Genomic DNA, 26,360 nt, shown 5'->3' on the forward strand with positions numbered 1-26,360 from the left:
TCACTAAATATGGCTCTTCTTCTACTGTCACCAGTAAACTCCATCCAATTGATGGTACAGATAATTAAACCAATTATTATTGTAATTTTTATTGCATAAACAGTGAAAACAGGCCCTAAACAATGTCCTGTCAAGTTTTCAGGGTGACCACCACAACTGACAAAAACAAGTGTAGTGTGTGTGTGTGTGTGTGTGTGTGTGTGTGTGTGTGTGTGTGTGTGTGTGTGCGTGCGTGCATGCGTGCATGCGTGTGTGTGAGGGAGAGATTACCTCTGCCAGTCTGGACTGCTTATGGCTGACTTCATGCTTGCCTATGGATGCCAGCTGCTGCAGTGTGTTGCGGTTGTTGGTGAGTGCCCGTGTCAGCCGTGCAAACTTGGTCCATCCTGCAGGAAAGTGACATTATTCACAGCTTCCATCACAGTCATCACACTTACACCCTAACTGGCTAGAAGTACATAGCCACTGGTGCTTCATGACACACACTGAAATCAAAGGTCTACAATCTGTGCACATCTGATGACAGAGAATATACATATATATACGAGGTCTGTTAGAAAAGTATCTGACCTTTTTTATTTTTTTCAAAAACCATATGGATTTGAATCACGTGTGATTGCATCAGCCAAGCTTGAACCTTCGTGCGCATGCGTGAGTTTTTTCACGCCTGTCGGTTGCGTCATTCGCCTGTGAGCAGGCTTTGAACAGTGGTTCACCCTCTCGTCGTTTTTTTATTGCGAATAAATGTCTGAACGATTTGGAGCTTTGCTGCATCAATTTTTTTCCAGAAACTGTGAGAGACCTCCAGGTGGACACCGTTCGGAAAATTAATATGGCTTCTGGGACGATTTTGTGGGGATTACCCAGATTAAGGAGTGTTACTGCCGCTTTAAGGCCGACCCACAGCGTCTGAGAGCGCGCTGCGCTCCAAGCGCCGATCGACAGGCTCACACCCCGCTAAAACAACCAGATCATTTCCAACATGAAGTCTTTGTTGATCCGGGATGTCAACTGACTTTCACAAAAAGGCAGGAGACGTGGACATGACGCAACCGACAGGCATGAAAAAACTCACACATGCGCACAAAGGTTCAAGCTTGGCTGATGCAATCACACGATATATACATTCAACAAAAATATAAACGCAACACTTTTGGTTTTGCTCCCATTTTGCAAGAGATGAACTCAAAGACCTAAAACTTTTTCCACATACACAATATCACCATTTCCCTCAAATATTGTTCACAAACCAGTCTAAATCTGTGATAGTGAGCACTTCTCCTTTGCTGAGATAATCCATCCCACCTCACAGGTGTGCCATATCAAGATGCTGATTAGACACCATGATTAGTGCACAGGTGTGCCTTAGCCTGTCCACAATAAAAGGCCACTCTGAAAGGTGCAGTTTTGTTTTATTGGGGGGGGATACCAATCAGTATCTGGTGTGACCACCATTTGCCTCATGCAGTGCAACACATCTCCTTTGCATAGTGTTGATCAGGTTGTCAATTGTGGCCTGTGGAATGTTGGTCCACTCCTGTTCAATGGCTGTGCGAAGTTGCTGGATATTGGCAGGAACTGGTACACGCTGTCGTATACGCCGGTCCAGAGCATCCCAAACATGCTCAATGGGTGACATGTCCGGTGAGTATGCCGGCCATGCAAGAACTGGGACATTTTCAGCTTCCAAGAATTGTGTACAGATCCTTGCAACATGGGGCCGTGCATTATCCTGCGGCAACATGAGGTGATGTTCTTGGATGTATGGCACAACAATGGGCCTCAGGATCTCGACACGGTATCTCTGTGCATTCAAAATGCCATCAATAAAATGCACCTGTGTTCTTCGTCCATAACAGACGCCTGCCCATACCATAACCCCACCACCACCATGGGCCACTCGATCCACAATATTGACATCAGAAAACCGCTCACCCACACGACGCCACACATGCTGTCTGCCATCTGCCCTGGACAGTGTGAACCGGGATTCATCCGTGAAGAGAACACCTCTCCAACGTGCCAAACGCCAGCGAATGTGAGCATTTGCCCACTCAAGTCGGTCACGACGACGAACTGGAGTCAGGTCGAGACCCCGATGAGGACGACGAGCATGCATATGAGCTTCCCTGAGACGGTTTCTGACAGTTTGTGCAGAAATTCTTTGGTTATGCAAACCGATTGTTTCAGCAGCTGTCCGAGTAGCTGGTCTCAGACGATCTTGGAGGTGAACATGCTGGATGTGGAGGTCCTGGCTGGTGTGGTTACACGTGGTCTGCGGTTGTGAGGCTGGTTGGATGTACTGCCAAATTCTCTGAAACGCCTTTGGAGACGGCTTATGGTAGAGAAATGAACATTCAATACACGAGCAACAGCTCTGGTTGACATTCCTGCTGTCAGCATGCCAATTGCATGCTCCCTCAAATCTTGCGACATCTGTGGCATTGTGCTGTGTGATAAAACTGCACCTTTCAGAGTGGCCTTTTATTGTGGGCAGTCTAAGGCACACCTGTGCACTAATCATGGTGTCTAATCAGCATCTTGGTATGGCACACCTGTGAGGTGGGATGGATTATCTCAGCAAAGGAGAAGTGCTCACTATCACAGATTTAGACTGGTTTGTGAACAATATTTGAGGGAAATGGTGATATTGTGTATGTGGAAAAAGTTTTAGATCTTTGAGTTCATCTCATACAAAATGGGAGCAAAACCAAAAGTGTTGCGTTTATATTTTTGTTGAGTGTATATATATATATATATATATATATATATATATATATATATATATATATATATATATATATATATATATATGGCTGCGATGCTACGGGTGCTCTCATTGGCTGATTACCAGTCATGTATTTTCCCATATCCGGACCAGTTACCATGACAATTGGTCTGCAACGAGTATTTTCATTACAAACCGGGAAGCTAAAAACACAATTAGAAAAACAAAGTCGGACATGAACGTACTCAATAAATACGTATCTAAACAGCATCTGAAAAACACACAGATTGAAACCATCTAATGACCAAACCATCTGTTAACAAAAGATCTTCATGGAGGTGAAGTGAACAGGTCTGAGTACGAGCCATCAGCACCTTTCATATTCGGGCGATACTGTAAGTTTGCATGTTTATATATATCATAGCCATACAAAATAAATTAATTATTATCCTTGCTTGCTTGGTCCGTACGGGAATATCAGACCTACATGTTTTTCGCACAGACCTCACTAATGCTCGAGGTCTGTACTGACAACACGTCAGTCTGATATTTCCACGTACAGACCTCGCAGTTGGTTAATAATCCTTTAATACACACCCATATACAAGGTCTATTAGAAAAGTATCCGACCTTATTATTTTTTTCAAAAACCATATGGATTTGAATCACGTGTGATTACATCAGACATGCTTGAACCCTCATGGGCATGCAAGAGTTTTTCACGTCTGTCGGTTACGTCATTCGCCTGTGGGCAGTCTTTGAGTGAGGAGTCGTCCACCCTCTCGTCATTTTTTCATTGTTTAGGAATGGCTCACAGACTGCTGCTTTGTTTGATCAAAAATTTTTCAAAACTGTAAGGCACAACTGAGTGGACACCATTCGATGAATTCAGCTGGTTTTCGGTAAAACTTTTAACGGCTGATGAGAGATTTTGGTCTGGTAGTGTCACTTTAAGGACGGCCCATGGCGCCTGGCGGCGATCTGCGCTTCGAGGCGGCAGCATCTCGCCGTTTCAAGTTGAAAACTTCCACATTTCAGGCTCTGTTGACCCAGTAAGTCGTCAGAGAACTTTAAACAGGTTATTTATTAAACAGGTTATTTATTTCAGCAACAACACAGCAGCATAAAGACAACATATCAAACAAATAAAAAAAACAAGACCAAATTTAACCCTGTGTGCCTGAAAAGGGGGTGGGAAGAAGCAAAGCTTATAAATTACCCACCCCTCATACCCCATCCCAAAAGTCCAAGTCCAACATATAATTACACTTGTGCTCACACTCCTATATATACAAATAAGCAAATTAAATACATATATCCACAAATTTATACATCTTTTTTTTTTTTTAATTATGATTTTCTTTATATCCAGAAATTATTAATTTCTTATAATGTTTCTTAAAACAGACTAAAGAACTACATAATCTAATTTCCACAGGACATTTGTTCCAAATCTTCACCCCTTTAACTGAAACACAAAAACCCTTGACATTAGTACGTACGGGAGGCTTCTTAAAAACCATACATCCTCGTAAACTGTATTCAGATTTCCTGATCTTGAACAGGCTCTGGACATAAAGTGGCAAGGCCTGGTTATTAGCTTTGTACAAAGTTTGTATGGTGATATAATCCACTAAATCTCTAAATTTCAGTAAATTTAAAGTCATAAACAGAGAATGCGTTGGCTCAAGATAAGGTTTATTACAGATGATTCTGATGGCATGTTTTTGTAAAAGAAATACATGATTGGTATTTGATTTGTGTTACCCCAGAGTTCGATACAATATGTCATATATGGTACAATTAAAGAATGATATAATCTGAGTAGCCCATCCTGGGACAATATGTCCTTGACCCTGTACATGATAGCGATAGATTTTGACATTTTAAATTTTATATAATTTATATGAGGTTTCCAGCTGAGTTTATTGTCAATTATAACACCTAGAAATTTGTTCTCAGTTACTATCTGTATTTCCATATTGTTAATGGTTACACTTTTCCATTTAGGCACAAGTTTATTTCCAAAAATCATACATTTGGTTTTCCCAAGATGAAGTGACAATTTATTAGCATCAAACCAAGCCTTAAATTTATCCAGTTCGTTTACCACCGTGTCCAGAAGCTGTTCAAGATTATCACCACTGCAAAATACAGTTGTGTCATCTGCAAAAAGAACACACCTCAGTACCCGTGACACATAACATATATCATTTATATATAAAATAAATAACAAAGGACCTAACACCGAACCCTGGGGCACCCCACACGTAATTTCCCGAAGTTCGGAATCAATGTTATTGTATTGAACATACTGATACCGACCATGTAAATAACTATTTATCCAGTCATATGCTAATCCTCTGATTCCATATTTCTGTAATTTAGTTAGCAATATTTCATGACAGTGTCAAACGCTTTCTGTAAATCAAAAAAAATACCTACTGTATATTGCTTGTTATCGACTGCAGTCGCTATATTTTCCACGAAATCCATCAATGCATGTGAAGTAGTCCTAGATTTTCTAAATCCATATTGTTCTTCACAGAGTATCTCATGCTTTAGTAAGTAATTATCCAGTCTTTTTACAAAAATTTTTTCTAGTATTTTAGAAAATTGGGGTAAAAGTGAGATAGGTCTGTAATCTGAAAAAGTGTGTTTGTCACCAGTTTTAAACAAAGGTATTACTTTGGCTATCTTCATCTGTGAAGGGAATTTACCAAAACGTAATGATATATTACAAATATAAGTGAAAGGTTTTACTATACAATCAATGATTTTTTTCAACAAAGCCATATCCAAATTATTGAAGTCCTTTGATTTCTTACTTTTAGAATTCTGCACCAGATCAATTATTTCTTTTTCATTTGTTCCACCAACAAACATTGACACAGATTTATTAAATGTTATCTTATTTTCAAAAGATTTAACGCTCAATGAATCAATATTACTGGCAAGATTTTTACCTACATTGACAAAATATTCATTAAAATGGTCAGCAATGGTCTCATTATCTTCTATCACAGTATTATTGGAAAGAAAAAAAGAAGGATAATCTCTACCATTTTTGTTCTTTTTTATTACTTCATTTAAAATATTCCATGTATTTTTTATATTATTCTTATTTTTAACAAGTAAGTCACTATAATATCTTTTCTTACTAAATCTCATAATATGAATTAATTTATTCTTATATATTTTATATTTACTTTCAGCTTCCTTTGATCTCGATTTTATAAATTGTTTATACAGTAAGTTCTTCTTTTTACATGCCCTCTGAAGACCCTTGGTTATCCATGGTTTATTGCTGTATCGGTTAGTATATATCTTGTTAACAAGAGGACAGTGTTTATCGTATAACTTAGAAATGATAGAAATAAAACCATCATAAGATTCATCAACATCATCAACATAAACATCATTCCAATTCTGGCATAATAAATCCACCCTTAAATTATCAACAGTTATTGGTGTGACATTTCTACTCAATCTATTACAATCCTTTTGAAACACTCGATCATGTGATGCAAAAACAGTAAATACTGGCAGGTGATCACTAATATCATTTACCAGCAATCCCGCACTGAGATTACCTGATATGACATTAGTTAAAATATTGTCAATAAGGGTTGTTGAATTCACAGTTATTCTACTTGGATGAATGATGGTCGGAAATACTCCCAAACAATATAAAGAATTTATAAATGAAGTGGTTTGTGGATGATTGTGAGGATTTAGAAAATCGATATTAAAATCACCACAGATAAATAAATGTGAATTCTTATTTATTTTGTTGTACATTCCCATAATTACTTCTTCAAAAGTATCAATATTTGCTCCGGGAGCTCTGTATAAACAACTAACAACCGTATTTTTTGAATTTATGGATGTAATTTTAACCGTAACACATTTCATGATATTATCAACTGTGAATGACATATTGTGAACTAATTTACAGTTGTAATCAGACCTTACATATAATGCCACACCAGAAGAAGACGGCATGAGGAGTTTATTCGGACATTCCATTGTTAACAGACATTTTGTAATGAAAGAACGTGTGGGCAGAGTCGCATGTTGGGCCGGACCCGACCGCGGGGGGTTGCGACAGGAAAAACACCTCCGTTGGAAACCTTAACGGGCAAGCTGGAACTCACTTGTTGAAACCCATCAAAAGCCGCCTGAATTTTACAAATGGTTTTCAACACGGAGGTGTTTTTCCTGTCGCGGCGCACACAGATTCACCGCATCGTCACGGAAACAACTCGCCGAATTTACGCGCACGTCTTTCATTAAAAATGTCCTTAAACAGTGGAATGTCCGCATAAAGTCCTCATGCCGGCCTCTTCTGAATCTTCTCTGTTCTCTCATGACGTCCTGGGTGAATTAAGCCTTAAATTAGGATGTTTTCAGGTCGAAACAGGCCGATGACAACGCCTGGAAGCGCTGCGCAACGTCCTGCTCCGTGGGAAGTCCTTACAGCAACAGAAACACCCCATAATCTCTCATCAGCCGTTAAACTTTTCACCGAAAACCAGCTAAATTTCTCGAATAGTGTCCACTCGGATATTCCTCACAGGTCCAGAAAAAATTTTGATAAAGCAACGCGCGCTGTGTCGAGCAGGGTGTGAAACAGAGGAATTCAGCCAAGAGGGCTGAACCACATCTCACTCAAGGCCTGCATACAGGGAAATGACGTCACCGACACGCGTGAAAAAACTCACGCATGCGCACGAGGGTTCAAGCATGATTGGTGTAATCGCACGTCATTCAAATCCATATAGTTAAAAAAAAAATAAAAGTGTTGGTTTCTTATCTAATAGACCTCGTATATGCACAGTTTGTGTTCGGGGTGAACTGACACAGTAATTAAGCAATCATCACCAAACTTGGTATGGTGACTGGGGGCACCAAGGGGGAGGTCACTGGGCACTTAGGTTGAAAGCCCACGTGTGCGAACACACACACACACACGCACGCACACACACACACACATACACACAGACACACGCTTAGCCTTATATAGGCTTTGAAGGATTACATCAAAATAACAATGTATTCTCACCAAATTTCACCACGGATACATATTAGGCCATGAAAGATTCCATTAAATTTTGGAGATGATCCCGATCTGAATCTGGATTCTGGATAAAAGATTCACTTTATATAGGCCTTGAAGGATAACGGCAAAACGACTTCACGTTTTCTCACTAAATTTTAAACATAGATACATATTACACCAGGGAAGACTCCAACAAATTTTGGAGGTGATCTGGATCTGGATCTGAAATGAGATTTGCCTCAAGATTTCACTTTATACAACCCCAATCCCAGTGAAGTTGGGACGTTGTGTGAAATGTAAATAAAAACAGAATGCAATGATTTGCAAATCCTCTTCAATGTATATATTCAATTTTATACACCACAAAGAAAAGATATTTAATGTTCAAACTGATAAACGTTATTGTTTTTGTGCAAATATTTGCTCATTTTGAAATGGATGCCTGCAACACGTTTCAAAAAAGCTGGGACAGTGGTATGTTTACTCCTGTGTTACATCACCTTTCCTTCTAACAACACTCAATTGGGAACTGAGTGAGTATAAAAGGAGCATCTCCAAAAGGTTCAGCCACTCACAAGCAAAGATGGGGCAAGGATCACCACTTTGTGAACAACTGTGTGAGAAAATAGTCCAACAGTTTAAGAACAGTGTTTCTCAATATTCAATTGCAAGGAATTTAGGGATTCCATCATCTACAGTCCATAATATCTCAGAAGATTCAGAGAATCTGGAGAACCTTGTACACGTAAGAGGCAAGGCCGAAAACCAACATTGAATGCCCATGACCTTCGATCCCTCAGGCAGCACTGCATTAAAAACTGACATCATTGTGTAAGGCTCTTACCATGTGGGCTCAGGAACACTTCAGATAACTATTGTCAGTTAACACAGTTCGTCGGTACATTTACAAGTGCAAGTTAAAAATCTACCATGCAAAGCGAAAGCCATACATCAACAACATCCAGAAACACCGGCGCCTTCTCTGGGCCTGAGCTCATTTGAAATGGACAGATGCAAAGTGGAAAAGTGTGCTGTGGTCTGATGAGTCCACATTTCAAATTGTTTTTGGAAATCATAGACGTTGTGTCCTCCGGACAAAAGAGGGAAAAGACCATCCAGATTATTACCAGTGCATAGTTCAAACGCCAGCATCTGTGCTGGTATGGGGGTGTGTTTTTGCCCATGTCATGGGCAACTTACACATCTGTGATGGCACCATCAATAGTGAAAGGTACACCCAGGTTTTGGAGCAACACATGTTGCCATCCAAGCAACGTCTTTTTCAGGGACGTCCCTGCTTATTTCAGCAAGACAATGACAAGCCACATTCTGCATGTGTTACAACAGCGTGGCTTCGTAGTAAAAGAGTACAGGTACTAGACTGGCCTGCCTGCAGTCCAGACCTGTCACTCATTGAAAATGTGTGGCACATTATAAAGCACAAAATACGACAATGGACAATGGATGGTTTTATTGCTTCACAAATTCTGCACTGGGACAAACAAATTCATTCAAGTCTGTTATATAAATAGTCTGATCCTCTTCTATATTTGTTTTGACAAATAGCAGCTGTACAAATGTGGGACTGAGTTTGAATCAATGTAACAGCACAAGTAATAGCATGGAAAATGCAGATTTATGATGAAACTCTCCTGAAAACATTGATCATCCCTTTCGATTTCTATACTGATTTCTATTCATGCCTCGTTGTTTGACGCTAACCAAGATGACGGTGCTCTGCCAATGGACAGTGAATGCGTGGATCAACCCGGACCTCCATCTAGTGAGTAAAAAGAAATTGATGATCACGACCCGCTCACTGGAACCCTTATTTTCGCAGTTCACGTGGTACTCACGTCAGGTAGCAAGCATCACACTTTACCTACTATGTAGTAGCGGCTGGCTAGGGTGCACTTTAATTACACTTCAAAAGGGCCAGAGTGCACCGTATGTGAGTTAAGGTGTGCATTTTTTCAATAAAAATATGCCTGCTGTGTATGACGCCAGAGCATTGCAGTGATATGACATGTTATCATCTTTTTATCATCATTCACTTGATTCTCATGAATGTCACAAATTGCTCTATGAAAATTAATGATGACAACATACACACAATGCAATGCAACGATGACAGCATACACACAATGCAATGCAACTTACTACACTTTAACTAAAGTGACATGAAATATACAGTGACATGGCTAAAATTCTAATTTATTACCCATGTGTAGAACAGGTAATAAAGAAGAAGCCACTCTGAAATGTGCAGTTTTGCTTTAATTGGAGGGGGGGTCGGGGGGGGGGGGGGGGTCAAAAAACCAGTTGATCAGCAGCCAGATGAGCATTTGCCCACTCAAGTCAGTTATGATGATGAACTGGAGTCAGGTTGAGACCCTGATGAAACGGTTTCTGACAGTCTGTTTGGTTCTGCAAACTGATTGTTGCAGCAGCTGTCTGGGTAGCTGGTCTCAGATGATCTTGGAGGTGAACATGCTAGATGTGAAGGTTCTAGACTGGTGTGGTTACACGTGGTCTGCGGTTGTGAGGCCAGTTGGATGTGCTGCCAAATTCTCTGCCTTTGGACACGGCTTATGGTAGAGGAATGAACATTCAATTCACGGGCAACAGCTCTGTTGGACATTCCTGCAGTCAGCATGCCAATTGCACGCTCCCTCAAAACTTGCAACATCTGTGGCATTGTGCTGTGTGATAAAATGGAACATTTCAGAGTGGCCTTTAATTGTGGCCAGCCTAAGGCACACCTGTGATTTGGGTTGGATTATCTCGACAAAGAAGAAGTGCTCACTAACACAGATTTAGACAGATTTGTGAACAATATTAGAAAGAAATGGGTCTTTTGTGTATATAGAAAACATTTTAGATCTTTGAGTTCAGCTCATGAAAAATGGGAGCAAAAACAAAAGCGTTGTGCTTATATTTTTGTTCAATACATATATACATATATATATATATATATATATATGTGTGTGTGTGTGTGTATTTAAGGTGTCTCAAAAAATGTACCCAAAAGTATTTTGACAGCACAGAAAAATCAATTAGTATTATCAGACATTTTCTGCTTCGCCGTGTGGCCAAAACATGTAATTTTTCTCCCCAAGGAACAGTTTTTAGTTCATTCTTTCCTTTTTCGTGTTTTAACTAGGGCTGTCACTTTAACTCGTTAATTAGTTTAATTAATTACACAGCAAATTAAGCGTTATAAAAATTAATGCAAGATTAATTATAGCACACTTGAGTGGCAATTCTATGTGACACGAGCGACATTTACCCAGACACGAGCATTTTAATTTGGCCCACTGAAGGACCCGTAGGTAGTAGGACTTCACTTCACACATGCGGCACTAGTCAAGCCAAACAAAGCAGGACTGAGGTGATTAAAAAAAAAAAAAAACTGAGGTAATTACAGAAATGGACACGACTCAGGTGAGTGAGGCGAGCAAATCTTTGCTAGGGCCTTTGAACGGCAAGTTTATTTACAAAAAAAAAAAAAAACACAGACAGGACAGTCAAGAAGAACACGGTGATTTGCAGCTTTTGCAAAAAAGAATTTTCTTATCACCGAAGCTGCTCCAGTCTGATGTGTCATTTAAACGCTAAACACATCCGTACAAGTTCCACTGTTACCGTTGCAATTCCTACGGTGAGCTCACTTCGCCAACCCACACTTACAGAACTTGGAAAAAGAATGAGCAAAGCTACCACAGAAAAACTGACAAACTCAATTGCAAAGTGGGTTGCTGGTGATTGCAGGCCAATTTCAATCGTGGAGGACGAGGGGCTAAATGAGGTATTCCAGATAGCGTCATCGGATGCAACTTTCAAGCTACCTTCGAGAACTACGGTGATGAAAAAAAATTCACCAGTTGTACGGTGAGGAAAGGAAGGCAAAAGAAGAACTGTTGGCAGGGGCCTACCATGTTGCTTTAACGGGGACTCAATGGACATCGGTGAGCAATCATAACTAGTTGGGAGTCACAGCCCACCTAATTGATTAAAAATGTGATTAATTAGATTAATTAATTACAAATCCTGTAATTAATTAGATTATTTTTTTAATCGCCTGACAGCACTAGTTTTAACCTTTCCTCTTTTACACCACATGATCAATGTAACCTCCTCATCTAAGAAACCAATCATCTATCTCCAATTTTCCAGAAAACCACTGAGCAAATTCAAGTCTCCTTGAAAATATGCTGGGGAGTGAGTTCGCTTTGAGACTGAATTTTGTATGTCAAGAGAGATGCAAGTCAGCCCTTAGGATGCGTTGCACAGAACTCGATGATTTTTGTTCTCTGAATTAGGGTCAACTGCATCATTTTTCCTGGACTTTAATGTCTTGCAGAACAAATTTTAAGGTTCCTGAAATGAGAAAAAAAACATTATTTCCCAGTAAAACCATTTCCTGGTATTCATATTTTGGAGTATTTTTGGGTACTTTTTTTGAGACACCCATATATCTTTCAAATAAATTAAAAGTATAGAAGTCAAGATGAAGGGTTGCATAAGTAAAGGACCCCTTTGGTATAATACCTGTAAATAAGTCAGGGGATGGATACATGAACCTTTCCAAGTCACTGAATATGTCTTGGACTTATGAACAAATATATACAGTATGGCACTCCATGGTAAACCTGTGTGGAGTAGACAGTTCTCAAAAACTGAGTGACTGTGCAAGAAGGAGAAGAGTGAGGAAAGCCACCCAGACAACCCAGAAGACGTTATAGGCTTCTGTGGCTGTGATTGGAGAAATTGTGCATAGTGCATGTTTTAAATTGTGCATCACCAGTTATACAGCTTCATGATGAAGTGGTATAGAGGAGGATTTTTTTTTAACAGAAGACCTGAAAATTCAGCTACAATTTGCCAGCAAGTACAACTGAGATGTAAGCCTGGATTTGATGTTTTGATGAAAGAAAATCCTTCTTTGCTCCACTTCGTCATGAAGTTGTATTAATGTATTATTTCTGTTGGCTGTTCGAACAGCCAACATTTTTCAAATCTGAAATATTTAACTGCATGTAAAAATCCTGCATTCATCCACTTTATTATAGAATAGTGCAAAATTGTTATACAAACCCAAATCTGAAAAAGTTGGGACAATACGGAAAATGCAAATAAAATAGAAACACTGTAATCTTTACATTTACTTTAACTTCTGTGTCAGTACAGACAGTATGACTCCAAAATATTTCATGTTTTGTGTAGTCAACTTCATTTCAGTTTTTAATATACATCCATTCCCACAACATTTAGGATGGGGGAAATTTATTGTAAATGTAAGGATTAAATGATCACATTTACAGGTAATTTTCAGCAGCCAAGTCAGGGGAAGGATACATGAAGATTTCTAAGTCACTGAGTATGCCTTGGACTTCTTTTACTTCAATCATTAAGAAAATCAAGCAGCATGGTAATATAAAATAATTTGGTGTTAAGTAGGTAGTTCTCAAAAACTAAGTGATCATGTTGGAATGATATGAGTGATGGAAGCCACCAATACCTCTGAAAGAAATATAGGCTTCTGTGCACCATTCCCAGTTTCTCCACTCACAGGAGAAACTGGGTGTAATATTTTCCCAATGCATTCCCATTCACAGCTTCATGCTGGAGTGGCGTACAGAAGGATTGTAAAACAGGAAAACAGATCAAATTTTGGCTTGAGTTTCCCATGTGGCTTCTGGCAAACTGCCGATGAAATATTACATTTCAATTTTAAGAAAGTCCGGGTACCAGTCCCAGACTGGGTGCCAATCCCAGATCCAAATATTGTTCGTGCAGCTCTTATCCCACTGAGCAACCTGCTCTGTTAAACTGTAAAAGATTGAGGGGAATACCATTTTACACAACATGACCCCATTTAGTAAAATATTTAGATTTAGTAACTTTAATGTATTGGCTGAAACATAAGGACAAAAGGACTTCACAGAGGTAAGATTTCTGCTTTGCAGTCTCCAGTATAATGTTCCTGCAAGAGTTATAGTCAAGAATGTTACGCTGGGTGATTTATCAGACTGCTGCACAAAAACAAAAAAAGGAGAGATCTGATCCAAAAATAGCAGAGGAACAGAATTGGTCTGGGTATCACCTAAGTGGATTCTGAAATGAGATTTTGATCAGCAGTTAACCACAGAACTGCAGCACACCGTGACAGTCTAATCTGAACAATTTGCATTTATGTCCGAAGGAACAACAGTTTATCCTGCAACTGAGGGACACTAAAGTGTAGGACGTCTAATCAGCATGCCTCTGCAGAAAAATATTAAGCTTTTCTTTCTAACATTAAATAGTGCATTTACACGCGGCCCAATCCCAGATAAGAATTGTCTCGAAACTACAATAACATTGTCATCTTGAGACTAAACAGATATTTTATTGGTTTGGTCCAAACTGCAGAAAAAGTAAATGACATTGGGAGTTTTTTGATGTTTATGCACACATTGCCAAGCAACGCAGTAACAAGATTATATCAGATTATCTATAATGTGCCTTTTAATTACACTGAAGAGCAGTTTGCTGTCAGCCATTAAAGTAAGAGCCCCTTCACACATAACACAATTGAAGCTGACTGGTGCATGAAGGAGGAATCGCATGCCACTCATGAAAAATCGGAGCCACCTCGAACGCCTCGTACACGTCACCACAACCATTCACGCACACTAGCGGCCAAAAGACAGCAAATGCCCTGCGAGTGCCCATTCAAACACCTCTCGGCAGGTGTTGGTCAAATTCCAGTTGCCACACACAAACGTCCAACACTGCTCACTGGACACGTAGAAAAGGCAGGCTATTCGCTCTCCCAGCACGAGAGTAGAGTGCCGACGACCACATTCAAGCTGTCTGTAAAAACTATCTAAGTGTCCCACGAGTGTGCCATTTCCAAGCAACACATATGTCAAGCAAGTTCCCCCAACACATGTGGCGTGCCAATGTAACAGCCCCCTCAACACGTTATATGCAGATGCAATTTCTTGCCAGAAGACTACTCACGTGAATGCACCATATAAATAGCCTTAAGGCCCTGTCACACCTTGACAATTTAGCCAGTGTATGCTGGCCATATTAACCCTCCAGAGTCAAATAACGCGCCAGCGCATCAAAAGTCACATGATCTAATTAAGCGGACATAGCACACAATTGGCTCCACTATGAGTGTCTGTTTGAATGTGTGTTGAATGTGAGACTTCAACCTCCACAGCACTTTTTAAATTTTGTTAATAGGCCAAGTATAACTTGAATTATGATTAACAATTTACATGAGTTTTTTGGGGGATGATATTCTCATATTTGCTGTGCGTTTTGCAGACAGCTGCAGCAAAACAACTCATTTCTTCCTATCAGCTGAAGTAGCAAGAAGGCTGGGAAGAAACAGAACTCCCTCAACTACAGCAGGAGAAAGGCGTATTCCCATTGGTGGAAAACTCACTATCCAACCAATCACATTCACCAACCTCACGTGGGTTTGATAACGTGTGTGTGTGTGTGTGTGTGTGTGTGTGTGTGTGTGTGTGTGTGTGTGTGTGTGTGTGTGTGTGTGTGTGTGTGTGTGTGTGTGCGTGCATGCACGCGTGTTTTGCGAATGGGACTTTTCTTCCCTGTCTCTCTGTCTGCGACAGGAAACAAATAAAAAAATACACAAATTTTTATTGTCACTGGTGTAAAATATATTAGCAAATAAACAATGATCCCCAATCTGCGTAATTTGGTTGCTGAGAGAAGGGAAATTGTGGTTTCATGCAGATCGAAAAAGAGAAAGCGATCAGTATTGAAAGCTGCTTGTTATTTGCCATGCTTGTGTTTTAGTGTGTGTGGTGGAGTGTTTTAGCATGTGTAGTTAGTGTGTGGTGTAGTTTTTTTTATTTAGTTAGTGTGTCAAAATAATCAGGCGTCTGGAACAGCGCATCAAGTCTCTTTTTTTTTTGGAACTGCATGAAGACAGCCGAAGAGCGGACAGCATCATGATTTAGTGGACTTTATTGTTCTGGATGAACCAGAGCAGGTGGATTCACCAATCTGTGTGCACAGATTTGCACAGTGGATCAGGCTGCGCACTTTTCTTCCTTCTCTGAATCCTCCAGTGCTGAATCCTGGAGCAGGCTGGAGACACATACTGCCCCAGCAGTGAGCAGGCTCCAGAGGTGGAGAACACACAAGTTCAGGGACAGACTCTCCCTCCCCCCAAGTCCAAAACACCCTTTTCTATTGTTTTTTTGTTTGTTTGTTTGTTTTTTGGCCACTAACGCAGCCAGGACAGTCTGTACCAATACCAATAAAAATGCAACAAAAACAAGGAATTAGGGAAAAATACACATGGATACTGAGGTGGAATATCTGTACAAATTCTTGGAGCTTCTGATGTACATTGAATGGGAATTGTTTTTTCTGAGTGGCACAACTATAATTTGTGTGGCATCTTATTGCATGTAAATAGCCACAAAAATGCCTGAAGCATTTCCTGCATTTTAATGTGAATTGTTGTATATAACTTTGTTTATACTACATTTTTTTGAAGTTTACAATTTCTATTTGCATTCGAAATTATGAAAATGGTTCGTATTTCTGGTTTTCACAGTAAAAAAAAAAAAACTAACTTTTTTCTGATTCGAATTTTAGGTTTTGGGGTAAATTTAAGTTAATTTCAATTTAGGTTCACTGTTTTAATGCAGTGTATCAAAATGAAAGAAAAACTGTAAAGTCACACAGCTGAGGTTGTGCTAAAAATATGACAGCAACCAAGGCCAGGTAAACAGTTTTTTAAGGTAAATTATTTGTGCAAGGTACGTTTTGTGTAAGTTAAGAGCACATTGAAGCATGCTGATATATGTCGTAATATGCCAAACACTTTGAAAAATTTTGGGCATGCTTAAAATTTTTAACACATGCCAGCGCATGACTTATTATTATTTACGACAAAAATAACTAAAATAAAATAAAGTAAAATAAAATAATGTTAAATTTCTCTGTTTCTGACCTATACCACACCGTGCAACACCGCCCCAAACTACTCAGTGGAAATGGGGCAGTCGGCATACAATCATGATGCTGTGACACCTGCATTAATTTATTAGACGTACACCCGTGAATGCCATTGTTTTTAATAGGGCCGGTGTCCCGTTGAGATGAGGTGAACGTCGAGATGAGGTGCGTCGCATGCGCAGTAGCGCGACGTAGACATCGCTCTACCCTGGACTTGATGACATCACCCGTCAAGATGAGGTGCCTCGCGCAACTGCACATGTGGAGATGATGTAACTCACTCGACGTGCAACTGCGCATGCGCATTTTGTTTTTTTTCCTCTACCAACCACCGAGAAGTATTCACGTAAGTTTTATTTATTTATTTATAGCCTAGTAAGTAAAACATTTTCTGTATTTTACATTAGGAGCATAAATGTATGTATATGTATATTTTGCCTGTCAAAATAAGCTAACTCCAGGTTAAAAATATTTATCGTTTTATAGTGAGTACATTTTATACATTACTACATTCGGATGAACAATTTATACATTTACTTGCGGCTAGCATTTTCACTAGTGGTTAGCTTGCATTAGCTATTTCAGACCCCAGTCATCACTTTTTCATTTCATGTTTTTTTATACTTCTGTTAGTTAATTAACTGTTAAGTGTAACTTGTGAATTTTAGCTTAGTACTTTACTCTTGTGTTAATTTTAGGAGTGTTTTTTTTTCTCGCTAGCTAGGTTGACTCCTCCCCTCCCCCATCATTATTTTTATAGCTGCTGCTTTTTTACCTGTTTAATACTTCTGTTAGTTTTTCAGTGTAACTGCTGTGAATTTTAATTCATTTATTTGCGTCTGTGTGAGCCTTAGGAATGGTTAGCTTATCCATTATTGGTTAGCTCGTGTCTGCCTGGCTACATTCTTGAATTTCTTAGTGCACAAAGTACACTACTAATCCTACTTCATACCCTCCGTAAATCTTGCGTGATGTTGGAAGATAGGGTGGCTTTCTTAGAGGGCCGTGTCCGTAAGTTAGAGCAGCTTCTTAGCTCAGTGGAGTTAGATGTTAAGGGCACTCCAGATGAGGTTAGTGTTGGGCCGGCTAGCGAGCCCATTAGCATCAGCTTAGAAACGCCGGCTTTCAGACTGTGGCTAGGCGGAGGAATCCCTGTAGGGCTCGGTGCCCGGTTGTGGAACCCCGATCACACTCACCACTGCGAAATGTGAATCGGTTCTCCCCCTTGGATTTGCCTGATGTGAATTCTCTGAGCTCACAAGTGACTTCCACTCCTGTTTCCAGGCCGAAACACCAAACTTTAGTGACAAGGGATTCTATCATCCGCAAAGTCAGGTTACAGACGCCGGCTGATGTTAAATGTATTCCTGGGGTCAGAGCTCCCGACATTGCATCTCATCTTAGGGTGCTGATGCTGCAGAAGGGAAGACAGACAAAGGAACATGACATCAGATATAGTCACATGGTTATTCACATTGGCACCAATGATATCAGGATGAAGCACTCAGAGGTCACAAAAATGGACATAGAGAGGACTTGTGACCTTGCCAGAAAGATGTGTCGGCATTGATTAATAGTCTCTGGTCCCCTCCCCTCCCGGGGTACTGATGAGGCATTTAGCAGGCTGACATCGTTAAATAGGTGGCTGGCGCAGTTTTGCAGACAGCAAGGCTTTAGCTTTATTGATAACTGGCCTTTGTTGTGGGGCCGCCATGGCTTGCTGATGCCGGACGGCCTCCACCCTACTGGGGAAGGTGTCGCCATCTTCTCTGCAAACATAGATAGAGCTCTACAGGGAGGATAACATTAGAAATCTACAGCAGGCCACGGAGCAGGTGATTAGAGACCCTGCAAGGCTTATGACAAATGTGGATGTGGAATCCATTAGCTTAGCGGGGAAATTAGTGCAGAAAATCCACTATGGTGATAGTGCAGTTTATTTGCCAGGGAGGGAATTTCAACAAGTTGAGACTGTGGCCTGCTTCCGTAGTCGTGTCCATAAAAATCACAGAGGGATATGCTTTCCAGACTTAATACCCATTACTATATTGGATGATGTTGAAATTGAGGATGGCCCAGTGGTTGTTCCAGCAATAGCAAAGATTTCGTGTCTGCTACCTACAACGTGTGTGGAATGTCTCAAACCCAAACCTGCTTCAAGGCATCTTATATATGCTACTCTGGAACCACCCCTAAACCCAAACAGTTCAACTGTCAACCTCACTGAGGTCCTTAGATTGGGTCTCATTAACATAAGATCACTGTCCTCAAAATCATTGTTGATCAATGATCTAATTATTGATCATCACTTAGATATGATTGGGTTATGTGAAACCTGGCTTAAACCTACAGCTGTCCTTCCCTTAAATGAGGCCTGCCTACCAGCATATACATTCAGTCACATCCCTAGTGATGCGAAGCAAGGCGGGGGTGTTGCTCTTATTGATAAATCTAGGTTTAGCTTATTAGCTGTTGGGGGTTACAAATATAACTCGTTTGAGCATCTGATTCTCCGCTCTGCTCGGGATATTACACTTTGCCAAGGTCAGAAGAATAAAAATCAGTTGTGTTACTTTGTCACTGTCTATAGGCCTCCTGGCCCATATTCTGAATTCTTAGATGAATTTGGTGCATTCATCTCTAACTTGTCAACTAGTGCAGATAACATTCTGATCATTGGTGACTTTAACATTCATATAAATAAGCCTTCTGATCCCCTCTGCAAATCATTTATGGAAATTGTGGATGCATTAGTATTTCGGCAATGCATTCGGGATTCGACACACATTAGTGGAAATACCCTGGATTTGGTTCTCACACGTGGTATTGTTGTCATGAATATTGACATCATGCCTCTTACATCAGTGGTGTCTGATCACTCATTAAGTTTACAGTTTCGCTGCCGTGTTTAGTGGAACAACAACCTTATATACTCAACAAAAATATAAATGCAACACTTTTGGTTTTGCTCCCATTTTGTATGAGATGAACTCAAAGATCTAAAACTTCTTCCACATACACAATATCACCATTTCCCTCAAATATTGTTCACAAACCAGTCTAAATCTGTGATAGTGAGCACTTCTCCTTTGCTGAGATAATCCATCCCACCTCACAGGTGTGCCATACCAAGATGCTGATTAGACACCATGATTAGTGCACAGCTGTGCCTTAGACTGCCCACAATAAAAGGCCACTCTGAAAGGTGCAGTTTTATCACACAGCACAATGCCACAGATGTCGCAAGATTTGAGGGAGCGTGCAATTGGCATGCTGACTGCAGGAATGTCAACCAGAGCTGTTGCTCGTGTATTGAATGTTCATGTCTCTACCATAAGCCGTCTCCAAAGGTGTTTCAGAGAATTTGGCAGTACATCCAACCAGCCTCACAACCGCAGACCACGTGTAACCACACCAGCCCAGGACCTCCACATCCAGCATGTTCACCTCCAAGATCGTCTGAGACCAGCCACTCGGACAGCTGCTGAAACAATCGGTTTGCATAACCAAAGAACTGTCAGAAACTGTCTCAGGGAAGCTCATCTGCATGCTCGTCATCCCCATCAGGGTCTCGACCTGACTCCAGTTCGTCGTTGTATCCGACTTGAGTGGGCAAATGCTCACATTCGCTGGCATTTGGCACGTTGGAGAGGTGTTCTCTTCACGGATGATGCAAAGGAGATGTGTTGCACTACATGAGGCAAATGGTGGTCACACCAGATACTGACTGGTATCCCCCCCCAATGAAACAAAACTGCACCTTTCAGAGTGGCCTTTTATTGTGGGCAGTCTTAAGGCACACCTGTGCACTAATCATGGTGTCTAATCAGCATCTTGGTATGGCACACCTGTGAGGTGGGATGGATTATCTCAGCAAAGGAGAAGTGCTCACTATCACAGATTTAGACTGGTTTGTGAGCACTATTTGAGGGAAATGGTGATATTGTGTATGTGGAAAAACTTTTAGATCTTTGAGTTCATCTCATACAAAATGGGAGCAAAACCAAAAGTGTTGCGTTTATATTTTTGCTGAGTATATCATTACGACAATGCATCAACTCCTCAACTAAGACTCGAACTCGAACATTTCACAAATACCGAGTCAGTAGACAGACTTGTGGATAGTTTAAACTCAGTGCTCAAAGCTACACTTGACATGATTGCACCACCTGTGTTAAAACCGCACTCCCCCAAATCACAGTCACCTTGGTAGAGAAGCTTGAATCTTCGACTGGACTGGGTTGCTTGACGCGAGGACGTTTTGCTTCAAATCGCAGAAGCTTCCTCAGCTAAAATTCTTGCTCTGGTGGTCTGACTTCTGTCTTGACTCTTGTAGAGAAGAATAATCAAGAAGTCACAAAAGCTGGAGTTTTAAACCTAACCAGACCCCTCCTACCGAGAGGCAGACTGCTATAGGCTAGTGACTAAACAATAGCTCTAATTAGCACCTATTGTGCTCTAGTTAGCACCCTCCTAATGACAGGGCAGCTGTCCCTCTCCTGATGGCTCCCTTGATGACTCTGCTGATGACGTGAATGACTCATTAACATGATCAAAAGACTGAAACTGCTTTGACCTGAGTACCCCATTGTAAACAGGGGATAAAGCGTGTCTCAGACCCCTCCCCGGTTAAGGCTGGGTTTCAACCGTTTCACAAAGAATGCCTCCTTGACCCCTCTCTCAAACCATTTCTTCTCTCTGGCTAATATTTTAACTTGCTTGTCATCAAATGTGTGGTTAGTGTCTTTAAGGTGGAGATGAACTGCAGACTGAGGTCCACTGGCGCCCTCTCTGCGGTGCTGGTATAGCCTTTTGTGTAAAGGTTGCTTAGTCTCACCTATGTAGTGTTTGTTACAGTTTCCCTGACATCTGATAGAATACACTACATTGCTCTGTTTGTAACTAGGGATCCTGTACTTAGGGTGAACTAATTTCTGTCTCAAGGTGTTGACCAGTTTAAAGTAAACTGGGATTTTGTGCTGTCTGAAGATCCTCTGTAGTTTTTCCCCTACTCCTGCTAAATAAGGGAGAGACACTCCTCTTCTTCTTGTCTCCGTCTCCTGTCTATCTGGTCTCTTTGTTCTCTGGAACTTCTGCACTTTGTCCAGGGACCATCGTGGGTACCCACATACTGTGAGGTACCCACGATGGTCCCTGGACAAAGTGCAGAAGGAAGGACAAGGAAGTTAAAATATTAGCCAGAGAGAAGAAATGGTTTGAGAGAGGGGTCAAGGAGGCATTCTTTGTGAAACGGTTGAAACCCAGCCTTAACCGGGGAGGGGTCTGAGACACGCTTTATCCCCTGTTTACAATGGGGTACTCAGGTCAAAGCAGTTTCAGTCTTTTGTTCATGTTAATGAGTCATTCACGTCATCAGCAGAGTCATCAAGGGAGCCATCAGGAGAGGGACAGCTGCCCTGTCATTAGGAGGGTGCTAACTAGAGCACAATAGGTGCTAATTAGAGCTATTGTTTAGTCACTAGCCTATAGCAGTCTGCCTCTCGGTAGAAGGGGTCTGGTTAGGTTTAAAACTCAAGCTTTTGTGACTTCTTGATTATTCTTCTCTACAAGAGTCAAGACAGAAGTCAGACCACCAGAGCAAGAATTTTAGCTGAGGAAGCTTCTGCGATTTGAAGCGAAACGTCCTCACGTCAAGCAACCCAGTCCAGTCGAAGATTCAAGCTTCTCTGCTATGGAAACCACCTGGACAACTGAGAGCCTACATAGAAACATAGTCACCTTGGTTCAATGATTATCTGCATGACCTCAAGCATAAAGCAAGAAGTCTAGAATAGAAATGGCGTCATTCAAAATTAGAAGTATTCCACCTAGAAGTATTCCACCTTGCGTGGCGTGATGCTATCTTAGAGTATAAGCATGCATTACTGGCTACAAAGCGGACCTACTACTCTGATTTGATCAACAAAAACAAGCACAATTCAAAGTTCTTGTTCGACACGGTGGCAACACTTATGCATGGACAACCACCTGTAGTACGCTCTCCTTTTACAGCACAAGATTTCCTGGATTACTTTGGGAAAAAAATAGAAGGCATCAGGTTAAACATATCCCAGCATGCCTTAACCCAGCCACTACACCCTGCTATTGAGGTGGGTGCCACTACTGAGGTATTACCTAGATTTACAGAATTTGATAGTATCTCTCTAGGCATGCTGACAAAACTTGTAACGTCAACAAAAAGCACAACCTGTTTATTTGATCCTATACCAACAAAACTGTTTAAGGACCTGTGGCCCACTCTTGGGCCGACTGTGCTGGAAATTATTCATCTTTCTTTAACTTCTGGATCTGTTCCTAAATGTTTCAAATCTTCAGTGATTAAACCATTACTTAAGAAACCTAATCTTGACCCTAGTGTATTGAAAAACTATCGGCCAATATCAAATCTATCATTTGTCTCTAAAATTCTGAAAAAAGCGGTGTCACGGCAGCTCATAGATCTTACTGAGAATAATCTGAGCCACTGCAGTCTGCTTTTAGAAAATATCATTCCACAGAGACGGCTGTCACTAAAGTGGTGAATGATCTCCTGCTTACAATGGATTCGGACACCACTACGGTTCTGTTGCTGTTAGTTCTCAGTGCTGCATTTGATACCGTGGATCATCATATTCTACTTGACAGGCTGGAAAATCATTTTGGGATTATTCGGAGTGCCCTTGCATGGCTGACGTCATACTTGACCAGTCCTTCTCACTGTGTTTTGTACAGTAACACTACCTCTAACCTTCGTGACATGAAATTTGGGGTTCCACAGGGGTCTGTCTTAGGCCTCCTGCTTTTCTCCCTTTATATAGCACCCCTTGGGTACATATTGCGGCGTTTTGGGATTACCTTTCACTGCTATGCAGATGATACTCAGTTATACATGCCAATAACTACTGGGTAATCTCGTTCACATAAAATCCTTAGAAGATTGCCTTGCAGCAGTGATAAGTTGGATGTCTAGAAACTTCCTACTTTTAAACTCTGATAAGACTGAAATGATGGTGCTTGGTCCAGTGAGACATCGGCATCAATTTGACCAGTTAACGCTCAGCCTAGGCTCGTGTGTCATACATCACACTTACAAAGTGAGGAACCTTGGGGTAATTTTTGATGCTTCATTGTCCTTTGGCCTCCACATTAGAAATATTACTAGGACTGCTTTCTTCCACCTGTGAAATATAGCGAAGATTCGTTCCATCCTGTCTATGGCTGATGCTGACACCCTGATCCATGCATTTATCTCTTCTAGATTGGACCACTGCAATGTTCTATCTTCTGGTTTACCGCAGTCTAGCATTAGGGGTCTCCAATTGGTTCAAAATGCTGCAGCCAGACTTTTGACACAAAGCAGAAAGTACAACCACATTACACCCATTTTGGCATCCCTTCACTGGCTTCCTGTCCCAGTGAGATCACATTTTAAGGTTCTCCTACGAGTCTATAAGATTGTTCACGGACTGGCACCTCCCTACCTAGCTGACCTAATTAAACCTTATGTACCGGCCCGGGCTTTACGTTTTCAGGGTGCAGGACTACTTTGTGTCCCTAAGGTGAATAAGAAGTATGTGGGTCACAGAGCTTTCTCTTATCGTGCCCCTGTTCTGTGGAATGATCTCCCTGCATCAATAAAACAGTCAGATTCTGTGGAGATTTTCAAGTCCAGACTTAAGACACACTTATTTTCCATTTTGTATGGCTAACATACTGGTACAGTTGTGTTTTACGCTTTTTACTCTTTTAATTAATTTATTAGTAATTGGAGCAGGCCATGGCCTCAACTTTACCTAAATTCTGGATCTTTTACTGAAGCTTAGGGCTAGTGGCCGGCGATCACCTTAGTATTTCTTCTGTTTTTCTTGTTGTTTAATACTGGCAAATTACACAGTATTTTTTGTCTTTCTGATGCCTGATTCTGTTTTTTCTCTCTGTTTAAGGTGCAGCTCCATCCAGAGATGGGAGTTGTATTTGTGTTGGAGTCCCCCAAAATTTGATTTAATAAGTTTATTAAATCAAATTTTGGGGGACTCTGTGGTTCTCATGACAGTTTGATTTGGTGTGGGTATTAAAAATTATGACTGTGGACAGAGGAACTATGCAACATTTTGATCTTAATTTTACAGCTTGGGAGTAATTGTAATCACTAAATGGACAGTAGTGGACAGGACAATTGGCCTGCTGAAGGGACAGTGGCACTGTCTGGACAGGTGGGTGGGGGAGATGATGCTGTACCGACCTGATAAGGTGTGTCACATTGTTCACACCAGGCCAACATAGAGTTGCATCATGCAGCGTCATGACAATGCCGAGTTTATGCAGCCTAACGCCACAATACACTGAGGGACGAAAAGGGCGATGCAAAACAAACACAAAAAAATCTAACATGTTTAATTTAAAATTTAATTTTTTTGCGGATTTTCAGCGTAGAACACTGAATGGCGAAAAGAAGTAGTTTTCAGGCAAGGTGAGGCAACGTTACGGTACTTAACATGACTGGATGCCACACCCACAAAATACCACACTACCCGATGCCAATTTATGAGTCCTGCTGTGCTCCATTGTTGCTGAGTTATAAATCATGCAGGATTGTTGTTGAACTTTTTATACTGTAACACAATGCAGTAAAACTATACCGCTCTAAGAACACATGTGAATAATTAAAAGGAAAAAAATGCTCATTACAGCCTGGCTGCAGCTCCTCGGCGCTTTCATCTCCTCAAGTTCTCTCACAATTGTGTTAAATAAAGTCCATTAACTCCTGCTCATGGACCATTCGCCAGCAAGAAGACATATCCACATCCAGTATAACTCCTCACGGAAGACATCTCCTCGTCTCCTCATGGAGGACATCTCCACATCCACTCATGGACGTATCGCACGCACGTGTAGCACTGCACAAGAAGAAAGATAAACTAGAACACACATCAGAGCGCTCACCTGCATACATTGACCTGTATGAAAAACACATAAAGGCCAGATTTATCAATGTGGCTGGAGGATTAAATTTAAAATCTACAATTTACAAGGAATCTTCAGTAACCACTTCCTACGTAGATGTTGGTCCTGGTATGAGTGAAACAGAGGGGAATTAGGATGTGAGAAAAAGGGAGGACAAGTTCTTGTCCCTTGTGTCTACTCTTAAGCTACATCTTCAAGAATAAAATATGATTAACATTAAATCAGTTTAAGTTGGATATTTGGGACCAATCTTCATCCTGTTGCAAAATAGTGCACAGTGACCGCAAGTGTCACTGATACTTTCCAAAATATGCATTTGTCATTCTCCTCCCATCACCCAAGTAATTTAAATAACAAGTTCACTTTTGTGCACCCATGGGTCCATTGGTCTTAAAATGAGGTGTGGTTTTTCCTTACCACTGTCACCAATGTTCTTGCTTGGGGGGTTGGTGAGGCTAGACCTTATCCATGTGAAGCACCCTGGGGCATCTTATGTTGTGATTTGGTGCTGTTTAAATCAACTGAATAGACGTGTATTGGTATAAAATGAACGTGTCAAACTTGGAGAGAGATTCATTTCTCTCAACAGTGACATTCAGTGACAGTAACAGT

The 26,360-nt window shown here is 40.8% G+C and overlaps 1 protein-coding gene across 3 annotated transcripts in view; it reads right to left on the reverse strand.

Annotated features, from left to right (window-relative positions):
• kcnh5b (potassium voltage-gated channel, subfamily H (eag-related), member 5b) overlaps positions 1-26,360 on the reverse strand; it is a 575,581-nt gene that overhangs the window by 437,116 nt on the left and 112,105 nt on the right. For all 3 annotated transcript variants that reach the window (XM_034194844.1, XM_034194843.1, XM_034194842.1), the window contains one exon: positions 271-386. In XM_034194844.1, the coding sequence (XP_034050735.1) occupies positions 271-386 (116 nt within the window). The remainder of the gene's footprint in view (positions 1-270; positions 387-26,360) is intronic.

The sequence above is a fragment of the Thalassophryne amazonica genome, chromosome 19, assembly GCF_902500255.1.
Source record: "Thalassophryne amazonica chromosome 19, fThaAma1.1, whole genome shotgun sequence".
In the NCBI taxonomy this organism is placed as follows: domain Eukaryota; kingdom Metazoa; phylum Chordata; class Actinopteri; order Batrachoidiformes; family Batrachoididae; genus Thalassophryne; species Thalassophryne amazonica.